This window comes from Tenrec ecaudatus, chromosome X (genome assembly GCF_050624435.1).
Source record: "Tenrec ecaudatus isolate mTenEca1 chromosome X, mTenEca1.hap1, whole genome shotgun sequence".
In the NCBI taxonomy this organism is placed as follows: domain Eukaryota; kingdom Metazoa; phylum Chordata; class Mammalia; order Afrosoricida; family Tenrecidae; genus Tenrec; species Tenrec ecaudatus.
In genome coordinates this window covers 136,882,508-136,908,106 of record NC_134548.1, presented here as the reverse complement: position 1 = coordinate 136,908,106, position 25,599 = coordinate 136,882,508, and the positions used below count along the sequence as shown (strand labels likewise).

Here is a 25,599-nt window from a genome sequence, read left to right as displayed (position 1 = left end):
GGAAGTTTCTCCCTATAGGCTGGCACTTTGGGAGAGTCAAGGCGGGACTTCATTTTCTTCTCCTGGAGGGAGGACCACGAAGGCAAAGCGGAGGCTGCGCTGACCCTTCTAGCCCTTGCTCCTTTCTTACCAGAGTTTTGCTTCTCGCGCAGCCACCGCACCCGGGGGCGGGCCACAGGCACAAGGACAAGGATGTTGCCACTGACCCCAGGCATGGACAACACCCTTCGGCTGTCCTTAAATAATGGATCCCTAGCTGCATAGTAGCCGCACTCGGATTGTTTTGACTGAAACTCATTTAAACAAGTGGTGCAGTCAATTCAACAACTAGGGCTGGGGATATCAGAGGTTGCCAAATGACTGGCTTGATTCTGTTTCTTCACAGCCATGACTGTTTTAACTGATAGCGAAAGTGCATGTGGCCACGCTTCGGTGCATAAAGATGAGTAGGAAGGTTGGATAGTAGGTAGATTTAGATAGGTGTACAAACGTAAGGGTGGCGCTACACGCACCTAGTCTGTGACATAAGATGTAGTCCCCTTTCCCAAGCCACCCAAAAGCTGGCATAGATTTTTAACATTGGATAAACTTCCCCAGCTGAGCACTTCAAAGCCTTGTGGATTAACATAGCATTACTAGGCCATTTCCAGTAATTGTTGGGGGAGGTGGGGGCGGGGGGGGGGGGGGAGAGTGGATAGAGCTAGTGTGTCCTGTTGTATCCAGTTCACTTTGGGTAGGAAGAATATAATTGTTTAACATTTTAAAAGCAAATAAAAGTGCTTAAATATTTTGTAATTTGCAACTTGCAAAGAAAGCAGTAATGGGTTTCCAAGTGCATGTCTTTACTTTTAATGAAGTGTTTATTTTTCCTGGTTCTATTGGCAATAAAAGAACAGCTCCCCTTCAAAAGCCTTCAGGGAAGTAGTTTCCATTTGGAGGACAGTGAGATTGCCAATAATTCTGATTTTTTTTTAACAAAAGTAAACTCTCTAGACTATATTTCGAGATATAGGTTATTGCCTATTATCCCAGGTAATTATTTTTGTCTCTTACTCATATAAGCAAATTACAAAACATTATGTACTCGACTCCAAAAAGATTTTTTAAAAAAATCTAAATGACACCGAGATCAGAGGGCTCCAGATTGTTTTAATGAACATGTTTCCATTATCCTCTGTGCTTGTTCATTTTGTTGGAAGAATAATTCATTTATTTCAAATTTGGCAACTTTAACAGTAGCAAATAAAATTTTCCTATCACAATGCAAAGTCAGTTTTATTGGCCTTCCTAGGGTTGGGGTGAGGTGGGAGGGATGGATCTTTTGTGCTTCCTTTTCCTTTGACAACGCCACCCTCTACTGGTTGTGGCCAGCTATTGCAGCTAATGGGATGGACCCGAATGGCACCCCAAGCCTCCCCGCCACATTGCACACTGCAGGAGCTGATCCATAAATCAGCTTTACACCCTGGTGATTCATTACCGGATATATATTTTTCCTGTAAAACAGCACAGCTCAAGGAAATCATCAAGAATTCAGAAGCGGCAACAAAATTTTTTTTGATTAATAATCTCTCTGACCTTTTTCTTTATATTGAACAAGGTTAATCATACTTGTTATCACTCAAAGTTTGACTGTATTCGCTGGCAAGTTCTTTATTTCTGTATTTTTGGCTTGCAAAAGCCTGTGGTCGCTGCCAACGGGCTTCAGAGTTGGGACTGGTTCCATTTCCCAGGTACGATCCCGAGGGCCATCTGACCAATGCCACATTTCCCACTGGAGAAGTCAGCAGCTTCCACAGTGACCTGGAGAAGCTGACAAAAGTAGAGCTGGATACTTCCAACCGTGAAAATGTCCTCATGTCAACCAACTTGACGGCAATGAGTACCATCTATATTTTAAAACAAGGTAAGGCTGTTTGCAACTTGGCCCTCCTAGAAGAGCACAGATCCCAGCTTCTACCCCAGACCCTCGGCAAACTTTCGATCAGTAGAATTTGCTTCTGGCTGAGGAGATGCCTCCTCCCAATTTGCCAGCTGGGAAGCCTTGAACCTCAGACAAATCCATCCCTTTCCCACTATCCCATGTCACTGTGGGCCCACAGCGTTGTGGGAGTTCAGAGGGGAAACCTTGGCCAGATCTGCTCTTTCATCATGTCACTGTGGGCCCACATCATGTCACTTCCCAACACTCGGCCATTTGTAAAGCTCAGTTAGGCTCTAAGTTATCACAAAGAAATGGCGCCAGTGTCCCACCTGAGCTAGGCATTCGAGAGCATTGCTGACCCTGGTGAATACAAAGGACAATTTATAGCACACACTGAGGAGGAGGCGATGTGAAGTGTGGAATTAAAAGCTCATGCTAGTCCGAGGGAAGAAAGAAAGCAGGGAGAGGATGGATTTGGAAGGACTGTCTCGGATGCTATATAGAGGGGGAAGTGGTCCAACGTGCCGTGGCCTGAAACTCACTCTGTCATTAGCTTGTGAGATCAGACACAGACCTGTTCACGTTCAGATCCACGCTAAAAGAATGTTTTTTTTTAATCGTTTCAAGACTTACAAGTGCTAGATCCCTTGCTGGAGTGCAGCAAGTGTGCTAGGGACCCCACGTGGTAAGGCTGCTGAACTCCATTCTAGCTCCTAACTTATCCCAGTAAGCAGGCCAATCCGAGGCGTCAGAGGGAGTCTGGGAGGGAAGAGAACGCCCAAACAATAACAGCCTGCAGTGGTAGACAGGGGTCTTTTATCCAGGAAAGGTGATACCCCAGCTGTGAAAAGAACGAGGCCCAAATGGACCTGTCAGAGTGCCTGTGGAGCCCCGAAGGCAGTGAAGGCCACAGTGACCCCACCTGCTCCTTCCTTTCCTAATTCGCCTCCTAAAGCTAAACTGCTCTCTCCTGCACTGCGCACCCCCTCCCTGCCCGGCCCTGCCCGGCCCTCCCCTCTTCTGCTTTTGCTCTTCTTGCCCACAGATAATACCCAAAGTACCTATCGGGTGAGTCCAGATGGCTCCCTCCGCGTCACCTTCGCCAGCGGGATGGAGATCAGCCTGAGCTCAGAGCCCCACATCCTGGCGGGCGCCGTCAACCCCACGCTGGGCAAATGCAACATCTCCCTGCCCGGCGAGCACAATGCGAACCTCATCGAGTGGCGGCAGCGCAGAGAACAGAACAAAGGCAACATCTCCGCCTTTGAACGGAGGCTGAGGGTAAGGCTTGACTTCTACAAGACACGCAACTTTGGTTTTACTTCTTGAAAGCCGCGCGGCTGTGGCCCGCTGGAGTCCCGTGTCCCCCAGCTTTTCTAGATGACCGACTAGCTTCTATGATAGCCGCATTCAAGAGAGGGTGCCAATGGCTACGAACGGTTTTGTACCCTTGAAAGAGCGTGCTAGTGGGAGCTTTGTTTGTCATTAGCCAGCTACAGCACTCTAATCGGAGCGGTTTCAGGCACCCGGACAGTCAGGATGGAGAGGTGCGTTGAGTCAGGAAGCCCGCCTGGGTCCCTCCCAGCACCCCTTGGGGATGGTTCTCGGACGCACGGGGCTGATCCAGGTTCTTCCTTCTGATTTTCCTTGGGAAGCCCGGACGCATACACCGCGAGCCCTGTAAGACCCAAGGCGGCACAGGGACAAAGGCAAGATGAAAGGGGCAAAGCTGTGAGGGATATCGGTGCCATGAATACTGATGAAGGCCTGCGGGGGGGGGGGGGGGGGCGGGGGGGGGAGGAAGGGTCTATAGAGGCACTCGGAGGGAATTTCCTGAAGGAAATTAAAGATTAGAGAGTCCTCAGCGTCCTACCAAGCACCACTCACCACAACTCACCTAAGAACCCTCAACCCAAATTGCTTTTGCGCAGCCCACGATACCTACACCATCCACAGCACCCTGTCTGCTGGTCTCTTTTTGAACCTTGGCCAACGATCAGATGACGTGCCTGACTTGCATACAATGGTAACATTCACTAGTAGCCCCAGAGCAGCTGCCAGCCTGACGGAGACAGTTCTATCCACCCCCTCCCCCGAGAGGCCAGGCCTGCTGTGGGCACCTGCAGCATGCTTGGGATGCTGGCCTTTCACTCAGTCCCACAAAAGACACAGAAACCTTAAGACTTTGACTCAGGCCACGCCTAGCAGCGAATTCCAGGGAGAAGCAGTCAAGCCAGTCATGTGGGTTGATAAGGACAGAAAAACAGTTGCTCCCTGTTCCGTAGGTGCGGTGGTGACACCCACACAGACTGGGAGGGGGGAGTCATTGTATTTTGTTGTATCATTTTAACTGCAGCTGTCCCCCACACAAGTTCATGTGCCCATTTCGTTCCTATTGGCCAGATTCTAATAGAATCTTGACCAGATATGCCATGGAATGGAGACGCGAAACCAGTCCAAGGAGGCCAGCCTCCCTGGGTGGGCAGCAGGGAGGGTTTCTAGCAGAAGAGTACTTGAACTGGGGCCTCCTGGGTAGAACCCCGGGAGCCCTGGTGGCACTGTGGGCCAGGTATTGGGTTTCGAACCACAAGGTCAGCTGTTCAAACCCAGCAGCCACTCTGCAGGAGACAGATGAACCTGGGAAACCTGAAACAGAGCCAGAACTGACTCACTGGCAGTGCTTTGAGCTAGAACCCTAGAAGGAGGTGTCAGAGAGAGGAACTGAACACCTACTTTGATAGCTGGCTTGAAAAAAGCTGTTTTGTTCTTCATCTGTCACTTGCCCATTTGATTAGCATGGTGGTAGGCTGGGAGCACATACCCATGTGTGTGCGCGTATGTGCGTGTGTGTGTGTGTTTGCATATGTCTCCACGGAGCAGAGGAAACATTCATGAAGGAAATTCAGAATTTATTATTGTCCCTGAGGAACATGTAGCTTAGTTGGGGAAATGATGTTTAGACATTATTAAAACAATGTTTGGTGTGATATTTTCTCAGAAGGAATAGACTGGCCTTTCCCTTGAGGAAAACTTAAGCCAGAGCTAAACCAGACAGAGAATAGATGTTCAAATAACCAACATGTGGCTTAGCGACCTCATAGAGTAACCACGGTGGGGCAGGGGGGTGGGGGCGGGGGGGCAGGGGAATGGATTCAAATAATGATCTGCCAGTGCCACTCCCAGCCTCTAGACTTCATGGAACATTATGAACCCATACATAGACTTAGGGATTTTCCACGTTTTAGGATAACTCGCCCTGTCTTTTCTTCCCTCCCTCCCTCCTCTGCATGTACGGATAATAGAGAATGCAAACTCTCATTTATGCTCAATAATTCAAATCGTCCTTAGTGTTGACACACTCATGATCATAAACCATTTTAAGTCTCATTAGTGGTAAGCAGAAGAGTGATGTGTTGTTCAGTTCAAACAATTCATCATTCGGATCCCTGATGGCTTAGTGGTTAGGCCGGAGGCTTTGATCTGCAGGGTCAGCAGTTTGAAACCACCAGCTGCTCTGAGGGAGGGAGCCGGGGCTTTCTACGCACATAAACAGTTACCGTCTTAGAAACCCACAGGGTGGTCACTATGAGTCATAACTGAGTCAGCATCGACTTGATGGCAGTGAGTAGTTAGCATTTGACCATTATTTCATCCCGTGGCTTAGTTGCAGAACATTGTAGAATGGTTTATCTGGGAAAAACCTCATGACTGTCTCCTTGATGTGATTCTCAGGAAACCCCCTGAGGTCCTTGAACTGGAAAAGTGGACCCCCTCACTAACTAGGCTGCTGATGTTGTGTAAGCATTGCCCTGCAAACTTGGCGAGAAAGATGAGGCTACAAGGTTTACAATCTTAACAATCCTATACAGAGTCACTAGGAGTGGGAGCTGGGCCCAAGGCAGTGGGTTTGGTTTGGGTTTTTGTTCGACTCCCTGGTGGGGCTAGGCAGATCCCTAGAAATCTCATAGTAGCCATCCTTTAGGGCTGCTTCACTCAACACCCTACCAGCGAGTCGGCTCTGATTCCTTGTGACCCTAGAGGACAGGGTAGAACTGCCCCTGTGTGTTTCTGAGACTGTTGACTCTTGACAGGAATAGGAAGCCTCAAACTTCTGCCAAGGAGCAACTGGCTGTTTCCAACAGCTGGCCTTCCTGTTAGCGTCTGGACGCATAACCGGTATGTCACCAGGGCTTCCGTGATATACGTTTAGGGCTTTAGAAAATAAACTCAGGGCACACGATGAAGAGCTTGGCCGCTAACCCAAAGGTTGGTAGTGTGACCCTACCATCGGCTCCTCAAGAGAAACGACCGAGTGACCTGTGTCAGTAAAGATGACAGCCAGGGAAAGGCTGTGGGAAAGTTAGACACTGTCACATTGGGTTATTAGGAGTCAGAATCTACATAACAGCCCACCACCACAGTGCTATAGAGTTAGCAACAGGCCTTCATCCCTAGGATTTTATTTGATTGCCACAACCACACAACCACCGGGTATTGTTATTCCCAATTTACAGATAAGGAGGCAAAGGCCCAGAGAGGTTAAGTGATTTGCCGAAAGTCAAACAGCTATTAGAGAGCAGAGCCAAGACTAAAATGCAGGTCTTCGCCTAGTCCAGCGCTCTTTCCACTACATCATGCTGTGCTGCCCTGTTCCTTAAAATAATTAATCTATAAATCACCTTGGCAGGACCTGACTTCTCGTTCCGGTGCTGACAAAAAGAGACAAATAATGGGCTCTCATGTACTGGCAAGTGTGGGTGCTTCCGGACAACGGGCTGACTGCCAGGCACACGGGGCTTCGAGGAGTCAGAGGAGGAGGGGCACTCTTTAACTGGTTCACTCTTACCTGCTCCGCCCATCCATGGGGATTTATTGTGCTGCCTCCATGTCCCCAGATTCAAACCTCACTGTCATCAAATCAATGCTGACTCCTAGCCACTCGATGGGACATGGTAGAATAGCCCCAGTGAGTTCCAAGATTGTAACTCTTTACAGAAGCAGAGCACCTCATCTTTCTCCCACAGAGCTGCTGGGGATTCTAATGGCTGACCTTGTAGTTAGCAGCCCAAAAAGTAACTCGCTGTGCCACTGAGCCCCCCTATTCTAAAACCAAACTCACTGCCATCAAGTCGATTCCAACTCATGATGACCCTCCAGGACAGAGATCAGACTGCTTCTGTGAGCTTCTGGGACGGTGTATCTTTTTCTTGCTTTTTCTTGATAATGATTGTACAGATTAAACAAGATTAAACCATTGAATTGTATGATATGGGAATTACATGTCCATAAAACAGTTCATTTTATTTTATTGGGGGCTCTTACAGCTCTTATCACAATCCATACATATATCCATTGTGTCAAACACATCTGCACATATGTTGCCATCATCTTTTTCAAAACATTTTCTTTCTACTTGAGCCCTTGGTATCAGCTCCTAATTATTTTTCCTCCCTCCCCCATGAACTCTTACTGGAGTAGGAAGGATCAGCTTTCTCCCATGGAGCATCTGGGTGATTTCGAACTGTGCACCTATCAGTTAGGCAGCCCTGCACCTAACTCACTAAGCCTCCAGGGCTCCAGGGGCTGCCATCAACTCACTGCCATCAAGTCGATTTGGACTCACAGTGGCCCTATTGAGCAGGGTAGAATTGATCCCGTGAGTTTCTAGGAGTATAACTATTCACAGGAATAGAAAACCCCCTCTTTCTTCCTGGGAGCAGCCAGTGATTTCGAACTGCTCACCTTGCAGATTGCAGCCCAACTCATAACCACTACGCCACCAGGGCGCCTGTAGGGCCACTCATCCAAATTAGTAGAAGAAAAAAATTAGGCATATCACACATGCCCAAATAGTAGGTATGCATTTTTACAAGGTAATTTTCTTTCCTGGGTGATTTTATATGTACCAAAGGTGGGTCCTCTTCACATCTAGTAAGGAACCCTAGTGGTATCAGTTAAGCATTGGTTTGCTCACCACAAGGTCAGTGGTTTGAACTCACTAACCGATCTGCAACAGAAAGATGAGGCTATCTGCTCCTTTTAAAATTTGCAGCCTTGGAAATGCACAGGGGCAGTTCTACTCTGTTCCACAGGACTGCTTGCTGAGTCAGAATGGACTGGATATGGGAGAGTGAGGTGAAAGGATTGATGGGAAGGGAGGGTTCCCCATGCCAAGAGATTCACTGGGTAGCAGTTGTCGGGATACAAAATAAAAGTGACCTAAGGCAAGAGAGAGCTACACAGGAGGTACCACCTATATAGATTAGAGCCTCCCAGCCCTGGTGAAAAAGGAACCCTGGTGGCTGTGGGCTAGATGTTGGACTAATGGCAAGGTTGAAGGTTCAAACCCACCAGACTCTCTGCAGGAGAAAAATGAGGCTGTTGGCTCCCATAAAGATTTACAGCCTTAAAAACCCTAAATAGAGTCGCTGTGGGTCAGAATAAAAGCTGCAACAATGAACTCAAACCAAGTGAAAATTGTAAGGCTGACCCAGGACTGGGTAGTGTTCTGTTCTGTTGCAAATAGGGTCAGGGAGCCCTGGTGGCATAGTGGTTACAAGGTAGGCTGTCGGATTCTCCATTTCTGGTGGCCCTTCATGGGGCAAAAGGATGATACTTGGGATGAAACTTTCTCACTTCCTGGGCTGAGTATGCAATGACCCATTGGTCCACCTGAATGCAAAGAAACCACCTCCCTATGGCCTTCAGGTCTTTAAGACCTTGAGCTGATTTGTGCACTCCTGGTGGCAATGCCATCCCAGAGCCAAGGCAGGTGGTGAAACCAAAGCTGTTGAATCGTAAAGCCAGGTCCAGATAGTCATCCATCCATCATCTTCCAACTAAATCCAACTTTTGGCTGCCCAATAAATAGGGCCAGAGGGTCCCTGCCCCACAGGCCCGGGATGCAGGGGATAAAAACAAACACTAGAATTAACTGTGGGCAGTTGAGCTCTTCTACAACAGAGCACCCAGGGGGGTGCTGCCACATGTAAATATGGCAGGGCAGCATGGTAGCAAGCACTGGAGTGGCAGATTCATTTAAAGGTCCCTTTGATGAGATGGTGGACGTCAAGAGCTGGAAAAGCTATTGGCCACAACCTCTCCAACCCTTCTAATTGCAGAGATCACACAAAGGCATAGATCTGTTCTTGGAGATGAATCAGCAAATGCCGCCTTGCTCCAAAGATCAGTGGGTTTTTTTGTTTTCATACAGAGCCAGGGTTCCCGTCCTTCAGCCACACCATTAAGTATAATCGATCACATTAACATCCTGACATCTCATTTGTTTAAAAACAAATCTGCCCCCACACTCCCCTCAACCTGAGATGTGTTTGACTTGTTCCTCTTCCTTGCTAAGTACTTTTGCATCCAGTCCATGTATCTTCTCATCTGCCACCTCCATCTGTCACCATAAATACATTTCCCCGGACAATCGAGAAATTAAAGTGCACATCACAATCGAGGCCGTTGTAAAGGAGTTGGACGCACCCCAAAAGCGAACTGGTGTAGGAGTGACACCCAGCTTGCACCTGGCTGTGTCCGTGGCTAAGAAGGCTGTTAGATGAGACGCAGCACCGCCTCGGGTCCCGGAGCAGGACTGCGCAGGCCGAGTGCTGAGGTTACCACCACAGCCCTGAAATGGCAGCCTCCCTTTATTAAAAATAAATATAAAGAAATAAAGACTGCAGGCAGCCCAGCGTGCCAAAACAAACTCATAAAATCAAGTAGGATGCTTACGTGTTTACAAGGAAAAGGAAACAAAGACGAATCTCAAGCCCTTACAATTGATTTTTTTTTTCTTGTTCTTCCTTCCTCCACTCAAAGATCAGTGGGAGCTCAGCTCCCGGCGGGGCTTGTAAATGCGACATGAGAGTGTGCATGCGTGAGCTGAGCTCTGGGACGAGGAAGGAGCCCCATGGAAGCCCTGGGCCCCAGGCTGACACACACGCTGGGGAATCTGGAAGGCAGCCAGGAGGGTTCCGGCAGCTCCCTCGCTTCTCGGAAAGTGCCTTTGCTGACAGGGCCCCGAGCTGCAGGGGTGCACAAAGTGCAACCTCTCATTGGCTTCCTGCTATTTGAACTTCCTCCGCCTGGGTGGAGGGATTCATCGTATGAGACTTTAGATAAGGTGCCTGCCTGCAGCTCCGCTAATCTATTTTTAAATATATGTTTCATTTTTAGCAGAGCGTTGACCCCCTAAGGAGTCACCTGAAGGTCTGCGGGCCACTGGGCAGTGTTGCTTTGGGGAGGGGGGGGCGGATGCTTGGGGACCCTCAAAAAATAGAAACTATACATTTGTTCATCTTGCATCAACCTGACTCAAATAAGTAAAGGGTAATTAGTATTCCATGTGCATATAGGCACTGAGGATTTGGTGTAAAACAGTGCTTATGGCTACACTGGAAACTAAACTGACTAAGATAGTGGCCCAAATCAGATGAGCAGCATGCGTCAGAGTTCCAAGAAGAACTGCTATGCCCAGGGTTTCCTGACCCTTTCCTCCCTAAAATTTTAACTCCCGCCCCTGGAATGGAGGCCCCCTCATAGCAACCCTTTTGATCAGGATAGAACCACCCCTGTGGGTTGCTGAGAGTGTAACTCTTCACGGGAATTGAAAGCCTGGTCTTGCTCCCCTGGAGCAGCTGGTGGTTTCGAACAATTGAGCTTGTGGTTAGGAACCCAACTTCTAACCCACTACCCCCCCAGAGCTCCTTGCTAGAGAAGGCTCCCTATGGATTTATGCCAACTCTCTTCATAGTAGTAACAATAGTACCCTTCATCATCATCCTAGTAGCTAATATTCAGTGAGGTCAGAACTATGTGGGTTGCCATTCACTCTTCATTTACATACCTCAAAGCATCTCATTGCTCAAAGCACCAGATCCAATGGGTTCCAATGTTCCCATTTTTAAGATGAAGAAGCTGGCACGCCGAGAGGCCACACACCTAGTAAGTGGTGACTGAGGATTCAGATTCTGGCAATCTGGCCCATTAACCCATGTCCTAAAACCCTTCCTAGCACAAAGCTTTTGTGGGCTGACAAGATAAAAAGTATCCTGGGGGTAGGGGGGGGGGTATTGGCAGAGACAAACAAAGCAGGCTAAAAAAACCCAGGAAATCTCAGATGGAATAAGAGAGGTCAGTGCTAAAACTCAATGCACGCCTTGCTGATTTGTAGGAAACACTGTGGAAGTACATATCCCATTGGCACCGAAGTGCTAAGCAGACCCCTGAAAATTCCCACTTCTCCTTTGTGTGGAAGAGGACTCCAGGGGACTTAGTGGATGTCACAGTGGGCTGCTAAGCACCAGGCCAGCAGGTCCAACCAGTAGCCGCTCCGTGGGAGTTGGGGCTTTCCACTCCAGTAAAGATTAGCAGTGCGTCCTCCAGGTAGATGGAAGAAAATCAACCCCGGGAACCATAGCTCAGTGCTCAGCACTTTATGCACACATCTATTTGGTCGAACCGTCTCAACTCGCCACATGGGCACATCCAAACCAGAGAGAGAGAAAAACAGCCAACCTCACTGCCATCGAGTTGGGTCCGACGCATCACAGCCCTGTAGGACAGGGTAGAACTGCCCGCTGTGAAATTCCAAGGCTGTAATCTACAGGAAAAGCAAACCCAGTCTTTCTCCCATGGAGTAGCTGGTGGTTTCGAACTGTTGACCTTGCCCAAGGCGTCACCATGATGCCACTGGGGATCCCACCAACTGCCCCCAGTTGCCTACTGTTTCGCCTAACAGAGATCCTTATCTGTCATCATTTTCCTTGAGGCTGGGCCCACCCCACCCCGCCCCACCCCAGACACGCTGCTCTTGGGTGGCAGCTCTGGCCCCAACTCACTGCCCAGGACACACGGCTGCCGCCTCCAGACAGTGTGAACCAGAACCTGACTATGCTTATTAGTACAATGGAGGCAGGCTTTTAATTAAATAATAATGCTTAAAAACCTAAGGGAACTCCATGTATAAATTAAAACTTAAAGCTTCTTCCTCTATGTTAAAAAAAAAAAAAGCCAAGACGAGCTTTCTTGCCACACCAGGACAGTTAGCGCATCCGTGGCCAGCCTCGGCAATCTTGTTCAATAGGAAACCCGCTCAGAGACCCTTTTGGCCTTGGGCTGTCGTAGTGACCTCATGCTGCTGACACAGAACTGCTACCAGCGGGAAAGGAACGGCGCTTTTTTCTCACAGTGCAGGGGCTAGAAGTTGGAATTCAGGGGGCTGCTCGTGGGGGAGGTGTTCTCTGCCTGCTCCGAGCAGCGGCGAGTCTGGTGTCGGCTTCTCCAAGGTATTCCTTGGCGTGTGGCATCTATCTTCCCTACCCCACCCCACCAGTATAAGCACCCTTGCTTCTGTGACAAAGCTCCTATTCTGTCCCAGAATTGGTGACGTAGTGGGCTATGCATTGAAGTGGTAACCGACAGGTCAGCAGTTTGGAGCCAGCTGTCTCTCTGGGAAAGACAAACGAGGCTTTCTACTCCTGTCAAGAGTTACAGCCAGAGAAGCCCACAGGGGATAGTTCCACCCTGTCCTATAGGGTCACGATGTGTCACAATCAACTCGATGGTTCCTGTAGGGGTCTTGGGATTCCAATATATATTTTCCAAACCAACCCCAGTGCCGTTGAAACCATTCCAACTCCCTGTGACCTCTCTCGGGTCTCTAAGGCTGCAAAATCTTAACAGAGGCTAGTCCCAAAGTTCAGTCCTTTCTCTGCACCTCTCTTCCCCAGGGAAAGGGTTGGGATAGAGAGTTTCAAGGGAGATTAGAAGTAAGGATTGATAGCTCACCCTGAGTTCAAAAGCCATATTGGTCTTTCGGGCAAGCAAGCACTTAGACGGGGGTTGTGCTTAGTTCTCCTTCCTGCTGTGGAGGCTGGAGGCGCATTAGCACTCAAAGCCCTGAGCAAGGGAGAAGAGAGGTTGCCTAGGCAGCAGGCTCCTTCCCAGCCTGTGTGCACATGGCTTCCACTGGCGATCCAGGCAGAATCTGTGGCATCTTTGATTCCTTTGGTGCCTTTCAGCTCGTAACTGGATTTTTGCATCCACTTCCAAACCTGACTTTGAAACTTGCGTTCTAGCAGCCACACGCTCCAGAAACAGAGAGGTGCGGGCTGCAGATGTCGTGACAGGCTGAGAAAGTACATTAGGCCGAGTGTTCCTGGGCTTGCCGTTGCAGTTGGTTTTTAGCAGTGATCCCTGCGTGTGTGGCTGTAATGACTTTATTACGAAATGTGTTCTCAAGTAGTAAACTTAATCTATCAGACAAATAAAACCCCAAAGTGACTTGAACTGGAAATCACTTGTTACTTTGGCTCTTTAACATAAAGTACAACCGTCTCCAGGAGTACATGGATATTTTATAGCTGTTGTAAATGAACGGATTACAGTTGGAAATATGTTGCTATCAAACAGCAGGAAAAGCAGTTGAAGAAAGAGCACCTGGTTCCTTATAGGTGCCAGAGCCTTGCGGATCAAAAGGCAGAAAGTGTGTGTCTCTCTACTGCCTTTTAGATGACAGCAGCAGTGCAGGGGACCTTCTGCACCATAACACTGCTGGCCTTGGCGGAACAAGCCGTGTTTCCCAATCTATGGCTCTTTGCCGAATGAAACCTGTCCCCGCGACTAAGCCTGCCCCGGGCACTATATGAATATCTAATCAGAATGTGTTGCAGATCAGATTATATCCTCCCCACGCCCTGAAAAAAAAAAGACATGCATTGAAGATCTAAACCCCTGCAGCTCTAAATAAGACCTTGTTTTCAAATAGAGGTTTCTTTGGGGACATTAGTGAGACCATGCCACTGGAAGGTGAGCCCTAACCCTAATCAGGTCTACATTAAGAAATTATCCATGATAAAAAGAGTAGACACAGAAACACACCAAGCAGGAAGGGGTAGACAGGAATGCAAAGGGTTATTGGCAGCATTAGAAGAGAAACGGAGGCCTGGTGGCACAGTGGTTACGAGTTTGTCCCCTAACTGGAACCACCATCCTGCCTTTCAGAGTGGTCTTTTCTGTTACAGCAACAGTAGGTGACGAAGGCCTTCTTTTGTTTGGGTACTTTCATGGCACAGAGTATTCAATTGGACCTTTTTCGCAGAAGCTCAGTGTTAAGGGGCAAAACGAAGATTATTATTAGCCTCATCGGGTTAAAAAAGAAAGTGAACGAAAAAAAACGGGAAGCAAAAAGAAAAGCTCCATAGAAAAGAAGGCATTTTACCGTGTCCCATAGAAAAATGGGCACCCTTCTTGAACAGACATGTTCTTGAAGGCATACATGGGGGCCAATAAATGTTTTTTATAAGCATGTGGTTTGACTTGTTTCTAGGTGCTGTCGACTAGACAAATAAAGACAACAAACATGAAACCCTGCGCCAACCCTGTGCCATCTTCCCAATCGCTGTTGTGTATAACTGCATTGTTGGGGCCAATGTCGTCAGTCAGTCTTTCTGAGGGTCTTCCTCTTTTTTGATGTCCTTTCCAGGGACTTGTCTCTCCTGATAAAGTGTCCAAAGTGTGTGAGATGAAATATTACCAGTCTCCATTCTAAGCAGCATTCTGGTTGTAGTAATCAAAAAAAGGCAAATGTAAGCCTTAGTAATATATTTACGACATGTACTAACCATGATGCTACACATTGCCAGTAAGAAGAGGATGAGAGGGGCTGACCATTCCTAGTGAGTTAGTGTGGGTAGACTAGAGAAACAAATTGATAGAAACTCATATGTATCTATATAAGAAAGAGCTTTATCTAAGGAGTAATTGTACGTTAAGAAAACATCCCAGCCCAGTCCAGATCAAGTTCCTAAGTCCAATATTAGCCTATATGTCTGATACCAATCTATAAATTCCTCTTCAGACTCATACCGAATGCAGGAAAATCACAGCCCAGTGGGTGGAAAGTCTTGTGGATCCAGTGGTGGAAGCATCTCAGTGGTGGCAGGGGTCTTCATGCTCTAGCATAACTGCAGTAGTAGGGGTCTGGCCTCCAGTGAGTTATTTATTTACATAGCGCCTCCAAATGAGACATCAAGCTGTGACCTGATTAACAGGCTAGACTCAACCCCTTCACAAGTTATCAGGAGATTATATAACTGCCACACCTAGTTAAAGGGAGCATAAGTCCGTATAACTCTTGTATGCTGTAAATTAATTTATCAAATTTCATTGGAAATCTTTAATATGTTCTTATTATTTGGCCCAATAATTCTATTTATTTATTCTATTTATACTGTTAGAATAAACAAGTGTATCCTTAATCTATAACAGTATAAATATGAATGTCCAACAACATATGAGCTATGAAAGAAAAATGGAAAATGAAAGCTCTAACTTAGATAAGAAATGTTTCTCCTGTAACAGATGTGATGTAACCATTAAAAGCCATATCTTAAGACTATTCAATAAAATAAAGAACACCCTCAAAATAAAACATTAGCAAAAAGTAGTATTCAGGACTTGAAACCAAATCTTAGTTTTATTTGGTAAATATGCAGGCATAAGCCTGTTGTTGCCCTACATCCGCTGTGACTCATGGTGACCCCATGTGTGTCAAAGTCGAGCTGTGCTCCCCAGCACTTTCAATGGCTTGGACGTTTTGGAGGGGGTTGGGGGATTGGATTTTTCAGCAATGGTAAGGAGATGTCTTCATGCACACTGATAAGCTTTTTTGTTCTGGGTCTTTGATGCCTGATACCTGATCCCATTGACACCTCATGATCACACAGGCTGGTGTGCTTCTTCCATGTGTGCTTTGTTGCTTCTCAGCAAGATCGTCTTTTGTTTATCTTCAAGCCTCTAAGACCCCAGGTGCTATATCTTGAAATTGCCTGGCACCATCAGCTCTATTCACCACATTTTCTTATGCGCCCATTTTGTCTTTAGCAATCATGTTGGGAAGGTGAGGATCACAGAATACCAGGTTATTAGAACAAAGTGTTCTTGCATTGAGGGAGTACTTGAGTCGAGGCCCAATGTCCATCTGTTACCTTAATACTTAATGTATAAATATATGTACATAGGTCTATTTCCCTATCATTATATATAACTATAGTTACATGTTTACATGCCTGTATTCAGACCGCTATAAATGTCCTTTGCCTCCTAGTTTTTACCTCTATTTTCTTTTACTTTCCTCTTGTCCCACTATCATGTTCAGCCATCATTCAGGTTTCAGTAATTCCTCTTGGCTACGCTGCCCTTGATCAAGCCCCACCAGGCATCGTATGACTTCCTTGCCATTGATTTTAGATCATTTGCTGTTCCCTTGTCCCTGGGTTTGTTGACACCCCCTTTCCTTTCCCCCACCTCCCCCTCTCCCGTGTCCCCCCCCCCCAGAACCATCAGCCCATTGTTTTCTCCTCTGGATTGTTTATCCCGCCTATCTTATCTAGATAGACATGCAGAGACAATAATAAGCAAAAAAAAAAAAAAAAAAAACAAGACAGCAAAAAAAAAAACCCACAAAAGAAAACAAAACAACGACTACCCAAAAAAGCCTATAAATAGTTCTTGACATTTAGGAGTGTTTTCCAGCTAAGCATGGTGGGGTGCCATGCCCTGGCCACAAAGTCTGTTTTTGATATTCCCTGGGGACTTCATTGCTTTACTCCCCTTGCTGTTCTGTTGCACACCATTAGTGTTTCATCCCTGTATGGTGGGGTCAGATCAGGCACAATTCCTGCACTGTGCCTCCAGTGTTGTCCCTGGAAGAGCTATGGGTCAGTGAGGGATGTCATGTCTCATGGTGGTGGGGCCTGCTTTATGGTCCTCTCTGTGCATTGGCTGCTCTGAGCAAGATTAGCACCCTCAGAGCTTGGTGGGCCAGGATGTGTTCTACTCTCTCCTGCCCTCTTCGTTTGCTCCTGTTTGCTCTGATCAGACATGCCCCTCTCCCTGAGCTGTAGCTTCAGTGCTGTTCTTTGAAGTGCATTCTTCTGGTAGCGGGGGAGGGATATCCATGTAGCTGAGGTTGGGCCTGGCCCCGCAGACCTCTCTATACCTGCTTCATGCCAGTATGTTGCATTCACGTCTTGGTGCACTTGGTTGAAGTGTAGTCCCTCTATCTTAAAGGGATTTCTTGACCACACAAGTTTAAAACCGATACATAAAATGTTCAGGTGAATAACTAGTGAATCGGTTCATTCTGAGTATGGTTAAGTCCTAATATCGACCACCACTTCATTAGCCAGATATTTAACATGCTGTTTGGAATCATACTGATAATTCTCATAGATATCAATGTAGTAGGCCAAGCTCTACATTGTCTAATATCCAAAGGTCTAAATAAAGTGAGAAAAAAACACAGTGACCTATTGTTTTAGGGTACAAAAGAGACCCCTAATCTCAAGTATAATTTAAGAACATTTATTAAGTCAAACAGGACAAAGGCCAGAACAGATCATCTGGATGAGGGAGACCAGTGGCCTGAGGTCAGAATGGCGTCAAGGGTTTCCAGAGAAAGGATGGCATCCACAGGGCATGGGAGGACAAAGGACGTGGTCTCAGAAGCATGCTTGGTGGCAGGTCAGTACATCACAGTTGCAGGTTGGACTACAAAAATGAGAATGGGACTCTGATTGGAAGATGTGCATTCTACTAAACGTAAGATTGGTCAGGAACCTCTTGTCAAGGCATTCAGGCCGTAGCTCATGGCAATCTGCATCAGGGACACACCCAGGCAAGCCCCTAAGGGAGGTTGCCTCAGCCGGGGGCTGTTAGAGTGGTAGTAATCCAATTTCTACTGCACTCTGCCTGATGGGGAGACTGTTCATGACCTTGGCTAATAGGCAGAAGGTAATCAAAGGAGGCTTAATCCATGTGAGAATGCAGAAAACAGGTTTGGGGCTTTCGCTGGTATCTGTAGCCCTCTGCAAACCTAGTGCTCAGAATGTAAGCTCTAACTGGAGACAGTGTGGAAAGTGTGCCCGGTCTGTCCCCATGCACAGCGGCATGAAAGGCGAAGGGAGTGCATGCAACAGGGCAGCAAGGGGAGCAAAGTAGCCAAGTCTCCGAGGAATCCTGAAAATAAACTTCTGACTTGGGGGCAGGGCTTGGAAACTCTTCAGACTTGATCGGAAAGCATACATAAGGATCAGCAGACAGACCTGGAACCATCTACTGGGGTTTTTGTTTCTTGTTTTGTTTTATTTGTTTGTTTTAATTTGTTTTGTTTGTTTGTTTTTGTTTTTCTTTCACCCTATGTCTATCTATATAAGTTAGGCAGGATGAACAGTCCCAAGGAGAAAACAACGGGACCTGTGGTTCCGGAGGGACTTAGGAGAGGAGAGGATGGGGAGAGGGAGTGGGGAGCCAACAAACTCAGAGATAAGGGAACAAGAGATCTAAAATGTATGGTGAGGAGAGGGTATAAAGCCTGGTGGGGTTTGATCAAGTTCAAGAGAATCACTGAATGCCGAGTGCAGGGTGAGCCTGATAGTGGGATAGGAGGGAGGTGAAAGGAAATAGAGGAAATAGAGGAAAGAAGTAGGAGGCAAAATCTATTTATAGAGGTATAGCCATATGCATATATATGTAATTATATTACTTTATAATGAAAGGGATAGAGGTCAATGTCCATATATTTATATGTTCAATATGAAGACATGAGAAGAACTTTGAGTCTCTAATCAAGGCCTCCCTTAACACAAGAACACTTTGTTCTAATAACCTGGTCCACCTTAATACTCACCTTCCCGACAAAATCATTGAAGACAAAATGGGTACGTAAGCAAATATGGTAAAGAGAATGGATCGTGCACAGATATCAAAAGATACAGCATCTGGGGTCTTACAGGCTTGAAGTCAAACAAGCAGTTATCTAGCAGGGAAGCAAATAAGCCCGCATGGAAGAAGCACACCAGCCTGTGTGATCTCAAGATGTCCACAAGATCAGGTAGCAGGCATCAAAAGATACCAAAAAACACAACTGTATCAATGTAAAAGAGAGGGTTTGGAGTGGAGACCCACAGTCCATCTATAGACAATTGGATATCTCCTCACAGAAGGGTCATAAGGAAGGGATGATTCAACCAAAGTGTAGTATAGCGCGAATGAATCAGATCATTCCTCTAGTTCCTGAATGCGCCCCCATACCCCACTAACATGACCCAGTTCTACCTTGCAAATCTGGCTAGACCAGAGAACACACACTGGTGCAGATAAAACCTCTGGACACATGGAATTCAGGACAGATAAAAACCTCAGGAACAGTAGTGGGAGTAGCGATATCATAAGGGTAGAGGATGATCCAGGATGAAAGGGGAGAAAGGGGGAACCCATCAAAATGTTGGATATATAGCCTCCTCCCGAAGGGGAAAAATAACAGAAATGAGGGTGAAGGGGGACAATGTACAGTGTAAGATATGAAATAATAACAATATATAATTGATCAAGGATTCACCAGGGTGGGAGGGTGAGGAAAGGAAGCGAAAAAAAGAGGAGAGTATACCAAGAGATCAAGTAGAAAGTGTTTTGGAAATGATGATGGCAACCTATGTACAAATATGCTTGGTACAATTGATGTATGGAATGTTATAAGAGCTGTATGAGCCCCCACTATCATAATTTTTAAAAGGAAAAAAAGTTACAGCCTCAATTGGGGAAATGGTCTTTTTGATGATGACAAAGTGCCATTTATAGACTTTTCAGCATCCCCCAAACTGTAAGCATTAATATACTATATTGTAAAAATGATCATTACTGATATTGTTTAAAATTTGCCAAGAAATATAATGTCATCTCATTTAGTCATTCTTTTTCCCCAGCTTTATTTATTCATTTGTTAATTTATGCAGTATAATTAGTAGAGACAAAACAATAGTCATAGAAAGAAGAGGTCATAGATTTTACCTATTCATAATACATTGCCTTATGTTATGCCAACATACAGATATATTTAAGCTATTTTTGGTTAATTTTTGCACACATTTAGAGGAGCATTTGCATAAGTTACAGGTTCTGGATGCCATATTATTCTGTTAACTGACACTTTAAAAAATCATTTTCTTAGGACATCATCCAGACATTATACCATTCCATAGTTCAGTCGTATCAAACAGTGTTATACAATCACGACCACAATCAGTTTCAAAGCATTTTCTTTCTTCTTTTACTCCTTGATATCAGCTCCCCCTTACCTATCAGCTCCCCTGCCGTACCCCCCAGGAGCCCTTAATCTAGTTCTTATCTCTGTAAATTTACTCATCCTGGGTTTCATATACCGAAAACCAGAAAAATACATAACAGAAAGTCGAGAAGGCTACCAACAATAACAAAAATACAACAGATATAAAACCCAGCTTGAGAAAAAATACACCAGAAAATAAGAAAAAACAAATCAAACTCAAAGTGTGTCAAAAGGGAGATCAAACGATAAAGTTTCCAGCATTCAAGTCAGCGTTTTCATTTTAATCCACTGTAGTCGTCTCTCCAATACTCTGTCTGATGGCCAGGTTGTTCCCATCCCTCCATCATGGGCAGAAGGAAATCACCAGAGGCTTTTTCCAGGTGTAGATCCTGCTGATGCACTTCAGGCTTCCACTGTCACCCAGCATTCACTGCATATGACTCAACTATGGAATGGTGTGATGTCTGGATTATGTTCTAAGAAAATGTTTGGGGGGTTTTTTAAGTGGCAGGTAATAGAATAATACATTGAAGCTCTGATATCATTCCCTCCTTTTGCTGTTGTTGTTGTTTTACTTTTTTTTTTCTAAATTGGGTGAAGATTTACAGAGGAGAGCATCTGTATTTAGGTGTTGTTTTTCTTGTTACTTTTTATTTTGATTTGAATGAAATTTGACAGCGACATTGTTTTTCTATTCAACATTTCATGCACATTTTACTTCATGACATTGATTGCAATCCCCACAATGGAAGAACGCACTCTTTGCCTCCTCTCTGTGTTTAACATCCATACATCCTGCTTGCCTGTGCCTCCCTGTCTTATGGGCAAGTACTTCCCTTTGCATCTCATACGGTTGATTATTCTAAGGCGCGCACACCTCCCCTGCATTACTGTCCATCTTAAAGGCCTGGTCATTGGTTACAAGTTGAGCCACCAGAGTGAGTAGTTCAGTTCCAGGCTTGAAGAGTGACCAGGAGGATTATCTGTTTTCCATTCAACAATTCATACACATTTCTTTTCATCTCACTGATGGTAATCCCCTGAATGTAACATCACTTATCCCGCTTCCTTTTGGTGTTCCTGTTTTCGTTCCTCCTCCGTTCTCTTTTTTAAATGGTTTCATTGGCCCATAATTCACACATCATCCAATGCAATAGTTTAATTGCATCATGGAGAGTCAGTTGTACAATCATCACCACAATCTGTTTTAGAACATTTTCTTCATTCTTATGCCCATCATTGTTAGCCCTCATTAGCACTCATCTCCCACCAGCCTCCCCTGATAACAGGGCTGTTCACATCCCTCAGCTATAATCAGAGACTCAAGCCGTGTGTGAGACCAGCAAATGCATTTGGGGCTTCCACTCTCATCCGGAGCCTTTCGCAAACCAGGTGCTCACAATTTAAGCTCTGATGCAATTCCCTCCTTCAGATTTGGATTATATTATTTACAATCCTTGGATCACTCAGGCTGGTGCACTTCTCCCATGTGGACTTAGTTGTCGCCTCACTGAGATGGCTGCTTGTTTGGAGGCAAGCTTTAAGACCCCCCCAGATCTATTCTTTCTGATAGCTGGTCACCATCTAGTTTTTTCACCATACTTTGCTGTAGCACCCATATCTTCAGTGATCTCTTCATGAGGGTGAGTATCAAGAATAATAACTAATTATTCTTGAATTGAGGCTAGTTTACGCCCCAAATCCATTCATGCATCATTTATATATATATATATATATACATATATATATATATGACTCTAGCTCACCTTAGAGACATCATTGTTATTTTATGTAAGAGAATATTATCAATCTTCCTCAAGTTAATGCGGACTTATAGCAACCCTATAGGGAAGGATAAAACTGCCTCTGTGAGTCTCCAAGCCTGCAAATTTTCACAGGAATTTGTACTCCTCCTTCCTTTTTAACCATTCTGAACTTCATCCTTGGTTAAATGTTGCCCTTCCGATCTCAGGTGATTGATTATTCTCAAGTGTCCATAACCTCCCCTATGTTATTGTTACCCTTATAGACCTGTCTATTGTTAGACTGAGAGCTAATTACCTTTGTTCATTCTTAACCTAGCTATGACATAAAGTAGTAATATCACTCCCATTTCACAGATAAGGAAACTATGGTTTAGATAAATGATGTGGCGAGTTCAAGAACAAATAATTAAATGTCTTCTGACCCCCACCTCTCTGCTATTATACGTCTGCAGGTCTTTCCTTTGTCATTCTGGACTTTTGTTCCTTCCCTGTAAGATACACTCTGCCTCCCTCTGCCCCAATCAAAATTTCTCTCCTTGGGACCTACTCAATGAATCCTGATCAAAAGAAAGAAACATGTGGCTCAGAACCTCACATTCTTATGGAAATCAGACTGAAGGGATCCATTTAGACTGGGGAAGTCCCTGAATCTATTGCCGACAGAAATAATTTTGAACACTGAACTGAAATTATTCCATGAAGTCATCTTTAAAAAATAATTTCCCTCAACTTGGAAAGAATGCTAGCTTTGAGCATTGAAGGCTTTGAAAGAATTATCTATCTGAGGTAAAATTGACAGCAGTAACTCTAAAGCACACATCACAGGCAGAGAGTCTCAGTCACAGTTTCCTGAAAATTCCTCAGCACCCCTGACAACGAAACACTTTTGTACTATAGCCTATATTCCAGGATAAAGTATAGATATCTTCTTTGGCAGCCCCCCACCAAAAAAATCATTCCATCAGTCCCCCGGGGACAGTATCGCCCGCTTAGGGAAACACTGGTCTAAGTCCATAGTGGTGAAACAGTACGGGTAGAGATACAGAGAATTCCAACACAAAGCACAGTGTGTTGCCAACGTCACTGAAATGTGCATGTTGAAAATGTTGCATGGGTGTATGTTTTTCTAAACTACTTTGTGATGTCTTGGAGTCTCCCAACTTTTCAGAATAAAAACTTGATAAAACAAATGAAAATGAAAACTTCTCGATAGTTAAGGTCTTCCCCTTTGACCTTCCAGTCTTCCCCTTGACTTTCCAACTCCCTCTACCCCTTTTCAAATAGCCTTCGGCCACACACCTTCCAACAAGGGTCCAAACCTCCTGAGTGACTAAAATCCACAACAACTTTTCGTCGGGAACACCACATTTGAATACTGGCATTTTTAACAGTTGCATGGTCATTATCGGGTCTGCCACACTCCAATACTCCTAATTGAAATTCAATCAAGATTAGGTCAGTTGTCGAGTTACTTGGAAATCCAAGCAGAAATTGGTTTCTTGCTGAGTTTTCAACTTGTTCACCCAAGTCATTTAGTTACTTGAGGATCTATCTCCTCTGGATGCTGGTGAATTCCATCAGAGTCCAGCCCCATAGAGGGCTGTGCTACAGAGCCCTTCTGCGGCCCCTCAAACAAGATCCCTCTAGGACAGCGGGTAAGTTTTGAGGGGGCGCCGAGAGAGTACTAGCATGCAGTAGAGGATGCTGAGCACCAGAACCAGGCCACACTACAAAGTGATTCTAAACACGGAATCCAAATTTAGTATCACCCTTGTAAGAGCTGGGGAGCTACCAAGCTTACTTTGCTTGCCTGCTGGGACTCCCTGGAGATCATTTGAAGTGAGGTTCCATACCCACATTCCCCTGTGTTGGATGTGAGGTCATGTAACTCCAAGCTCAGCTGGGCGAGCATGATGCCAACACAGGAAAGCTCTGTGTAGATGAGTGAGGATACACTGGATTTCTAATCACATCACTAAGTCATGAGTCTAAATTTGGGCACACCAGGGGATCAAAAAGGGAGAGTGATTCCCCACTCTGTAGGAGGCATTCACCAAAAACCAAACCCCTGCCATCAAGTGGACAGGGTAGAACTAGGGTTTCTGAGACCATACCTCCTTATGGGAGTAGAAAGCCTCATATTTTCCCCAAGGAGTGGCTGGTGGTTTCAAACTGCAGACCTTGCTCTTAGCAGCACAACGCATCTAGCCGTTCCACCACCAGGGCTCCTTGGACTCACATAGAATAAACTCTGATAATCGGTAAAAGTTCGTGCCAGCGTTTAACATGCTCGACTACTGTCCAAGAGTTTAGCGTTTCCAGTCCACCCAGAGGTGCTTTGGAAGGAAGGCCTGGTGATCGAATTCTGACACAATCATGCACTGGAAACCCAACTACTCTGAGACAAATGGGGCTGCCAGGTGTGTTCGGCTGGGTTTTCTAGAGAGACAAAACCAGTGACACTCGACTAGGTATAAGAACTGGATATCAAGCAGAAGTCTTTTTTTTTTTTAAGAAGTAGTCTTATATCAAGAAGGCATCTCAGTTCAGTCCAACTTAAATTCCTTGGCCAGATGTTATCCAGAGCCCACTTTAGACTCACAGAGCTGCAGGCAGGTAATTTAGAGAGGTGGAGTGGCATTCAGGGAGATCACAGGTTGGAGGGTGCAGAGTCACATGGATCCAAGGTGGCTGGGAACATGGTGGGGCGCAGACTACTCTCACGATTGGGCACCCACGTGGGGCCATCCCTGAACACAGGCCAGAGTCCCAGCAAGCGGGACGGCCAAGGGGGCAGAGAAGAAGAAGTTCTCAGTGTCTCTCTTACAGAAAAGGCCACACCCCTAAGGAGGCATCATCCGGCTGTGACCTGACGGATAGGTTGGATTCCCCTCTACACTTGCATACACATCCAAGTTGACATAAACTACCACAGCAGGAGTCAAAATGAACTCAGCGGCCACTGTTAGCTCATTACCATCGAGCCCATTCCTAATCATATCGACCCTCTAGGACAGAATAGAGCTGCCTCTGTGGTTTCTAAGACTGGAACTCTTTACAGGAAGTAGAAAGTCTCATCTTCCTCCCGAGGAGCCGCTGGTGATTTCGAACCACTAACCATACGGTTACCAGCCCAAGGTCAAACCCACTATGGCAACGTGTATGGTATGGTACAATTACTGAGACTTTTGGCCATGCGTTTAAAGCTTGAGAGAAACTGTACAGTTGGAGGATCAGGTAAGACTTTGTGATTGTGAGGAGAATCAATGCAGTGCTTACATCTACTTTACATCTTTTTCACTCTAGGCCCATAACAGAAACCTGCTCTCCATTGATTTTGATCACATAACGCGCACAGGAAAGATCTACGATGACCATCGGAAATTCACCCTTCGCATTCTTTATGACCAGACGGGCCGGCCCATTCTGTGGTCTCCTGTAAGCCGATATAATGAAGTGAACATCACGTATTCTCCTTCAGGACTGGTGACCTTTATTCAAAGAGGGACATGGAATGAAAAAATGGAATATGACCAGAGTGGAAAAATCATTTCCAGAACCTGGGCTGATGGGAAAATATGGAGCTATACCTACTTAGAAAAGGTAAGGATGTAGGACAGAAAGAAAAGAACCAAGTGAGTTGGGGGTTCTGGATGAGAACAGTGAAAGGGACTGCCCTTGTCCACCGGGCCACGGACCTGTGAGAGAAATGCCCCTACTCGGTTTCCTCTGCGGCTTCCAGGGGGGAAACCTGCCCCGCCCCCACTCTGCTAGCG

General features: G+C 45.8%; 1 protein-coding gene across 3 annotated transcripts in view; it reads left to right on the top strand.

Moving 5' to 3' along the window:
- TENM1 (teneurin transmembrane protein 1) overlaps positions 1–25,599 on the top strand; it is a 697,668-nt gene that overhangs the window by 659,519 nt on the left and 12,550 nt on the right. For all 3 annotated transcript variants that reach the window (XM_075538255.1, XM_075538256.1, XM_075538254.1), the window contains 3 exons: positions 1,734–1,906; positions 2,970–3,205; positions 25,130–25,426. In XM_075538255.1, the coding sequence (XP_075394370.1) occupies positions 1,734–1,906; positions 2,970–3,205; positions 25,130–25,426 (706 nt within the window). The remainder of the gene's footprint in view (positions 1–1,733; positions 1,907–2,969; positions 3,206–25,129; positions 25,427–25,599) is intronic.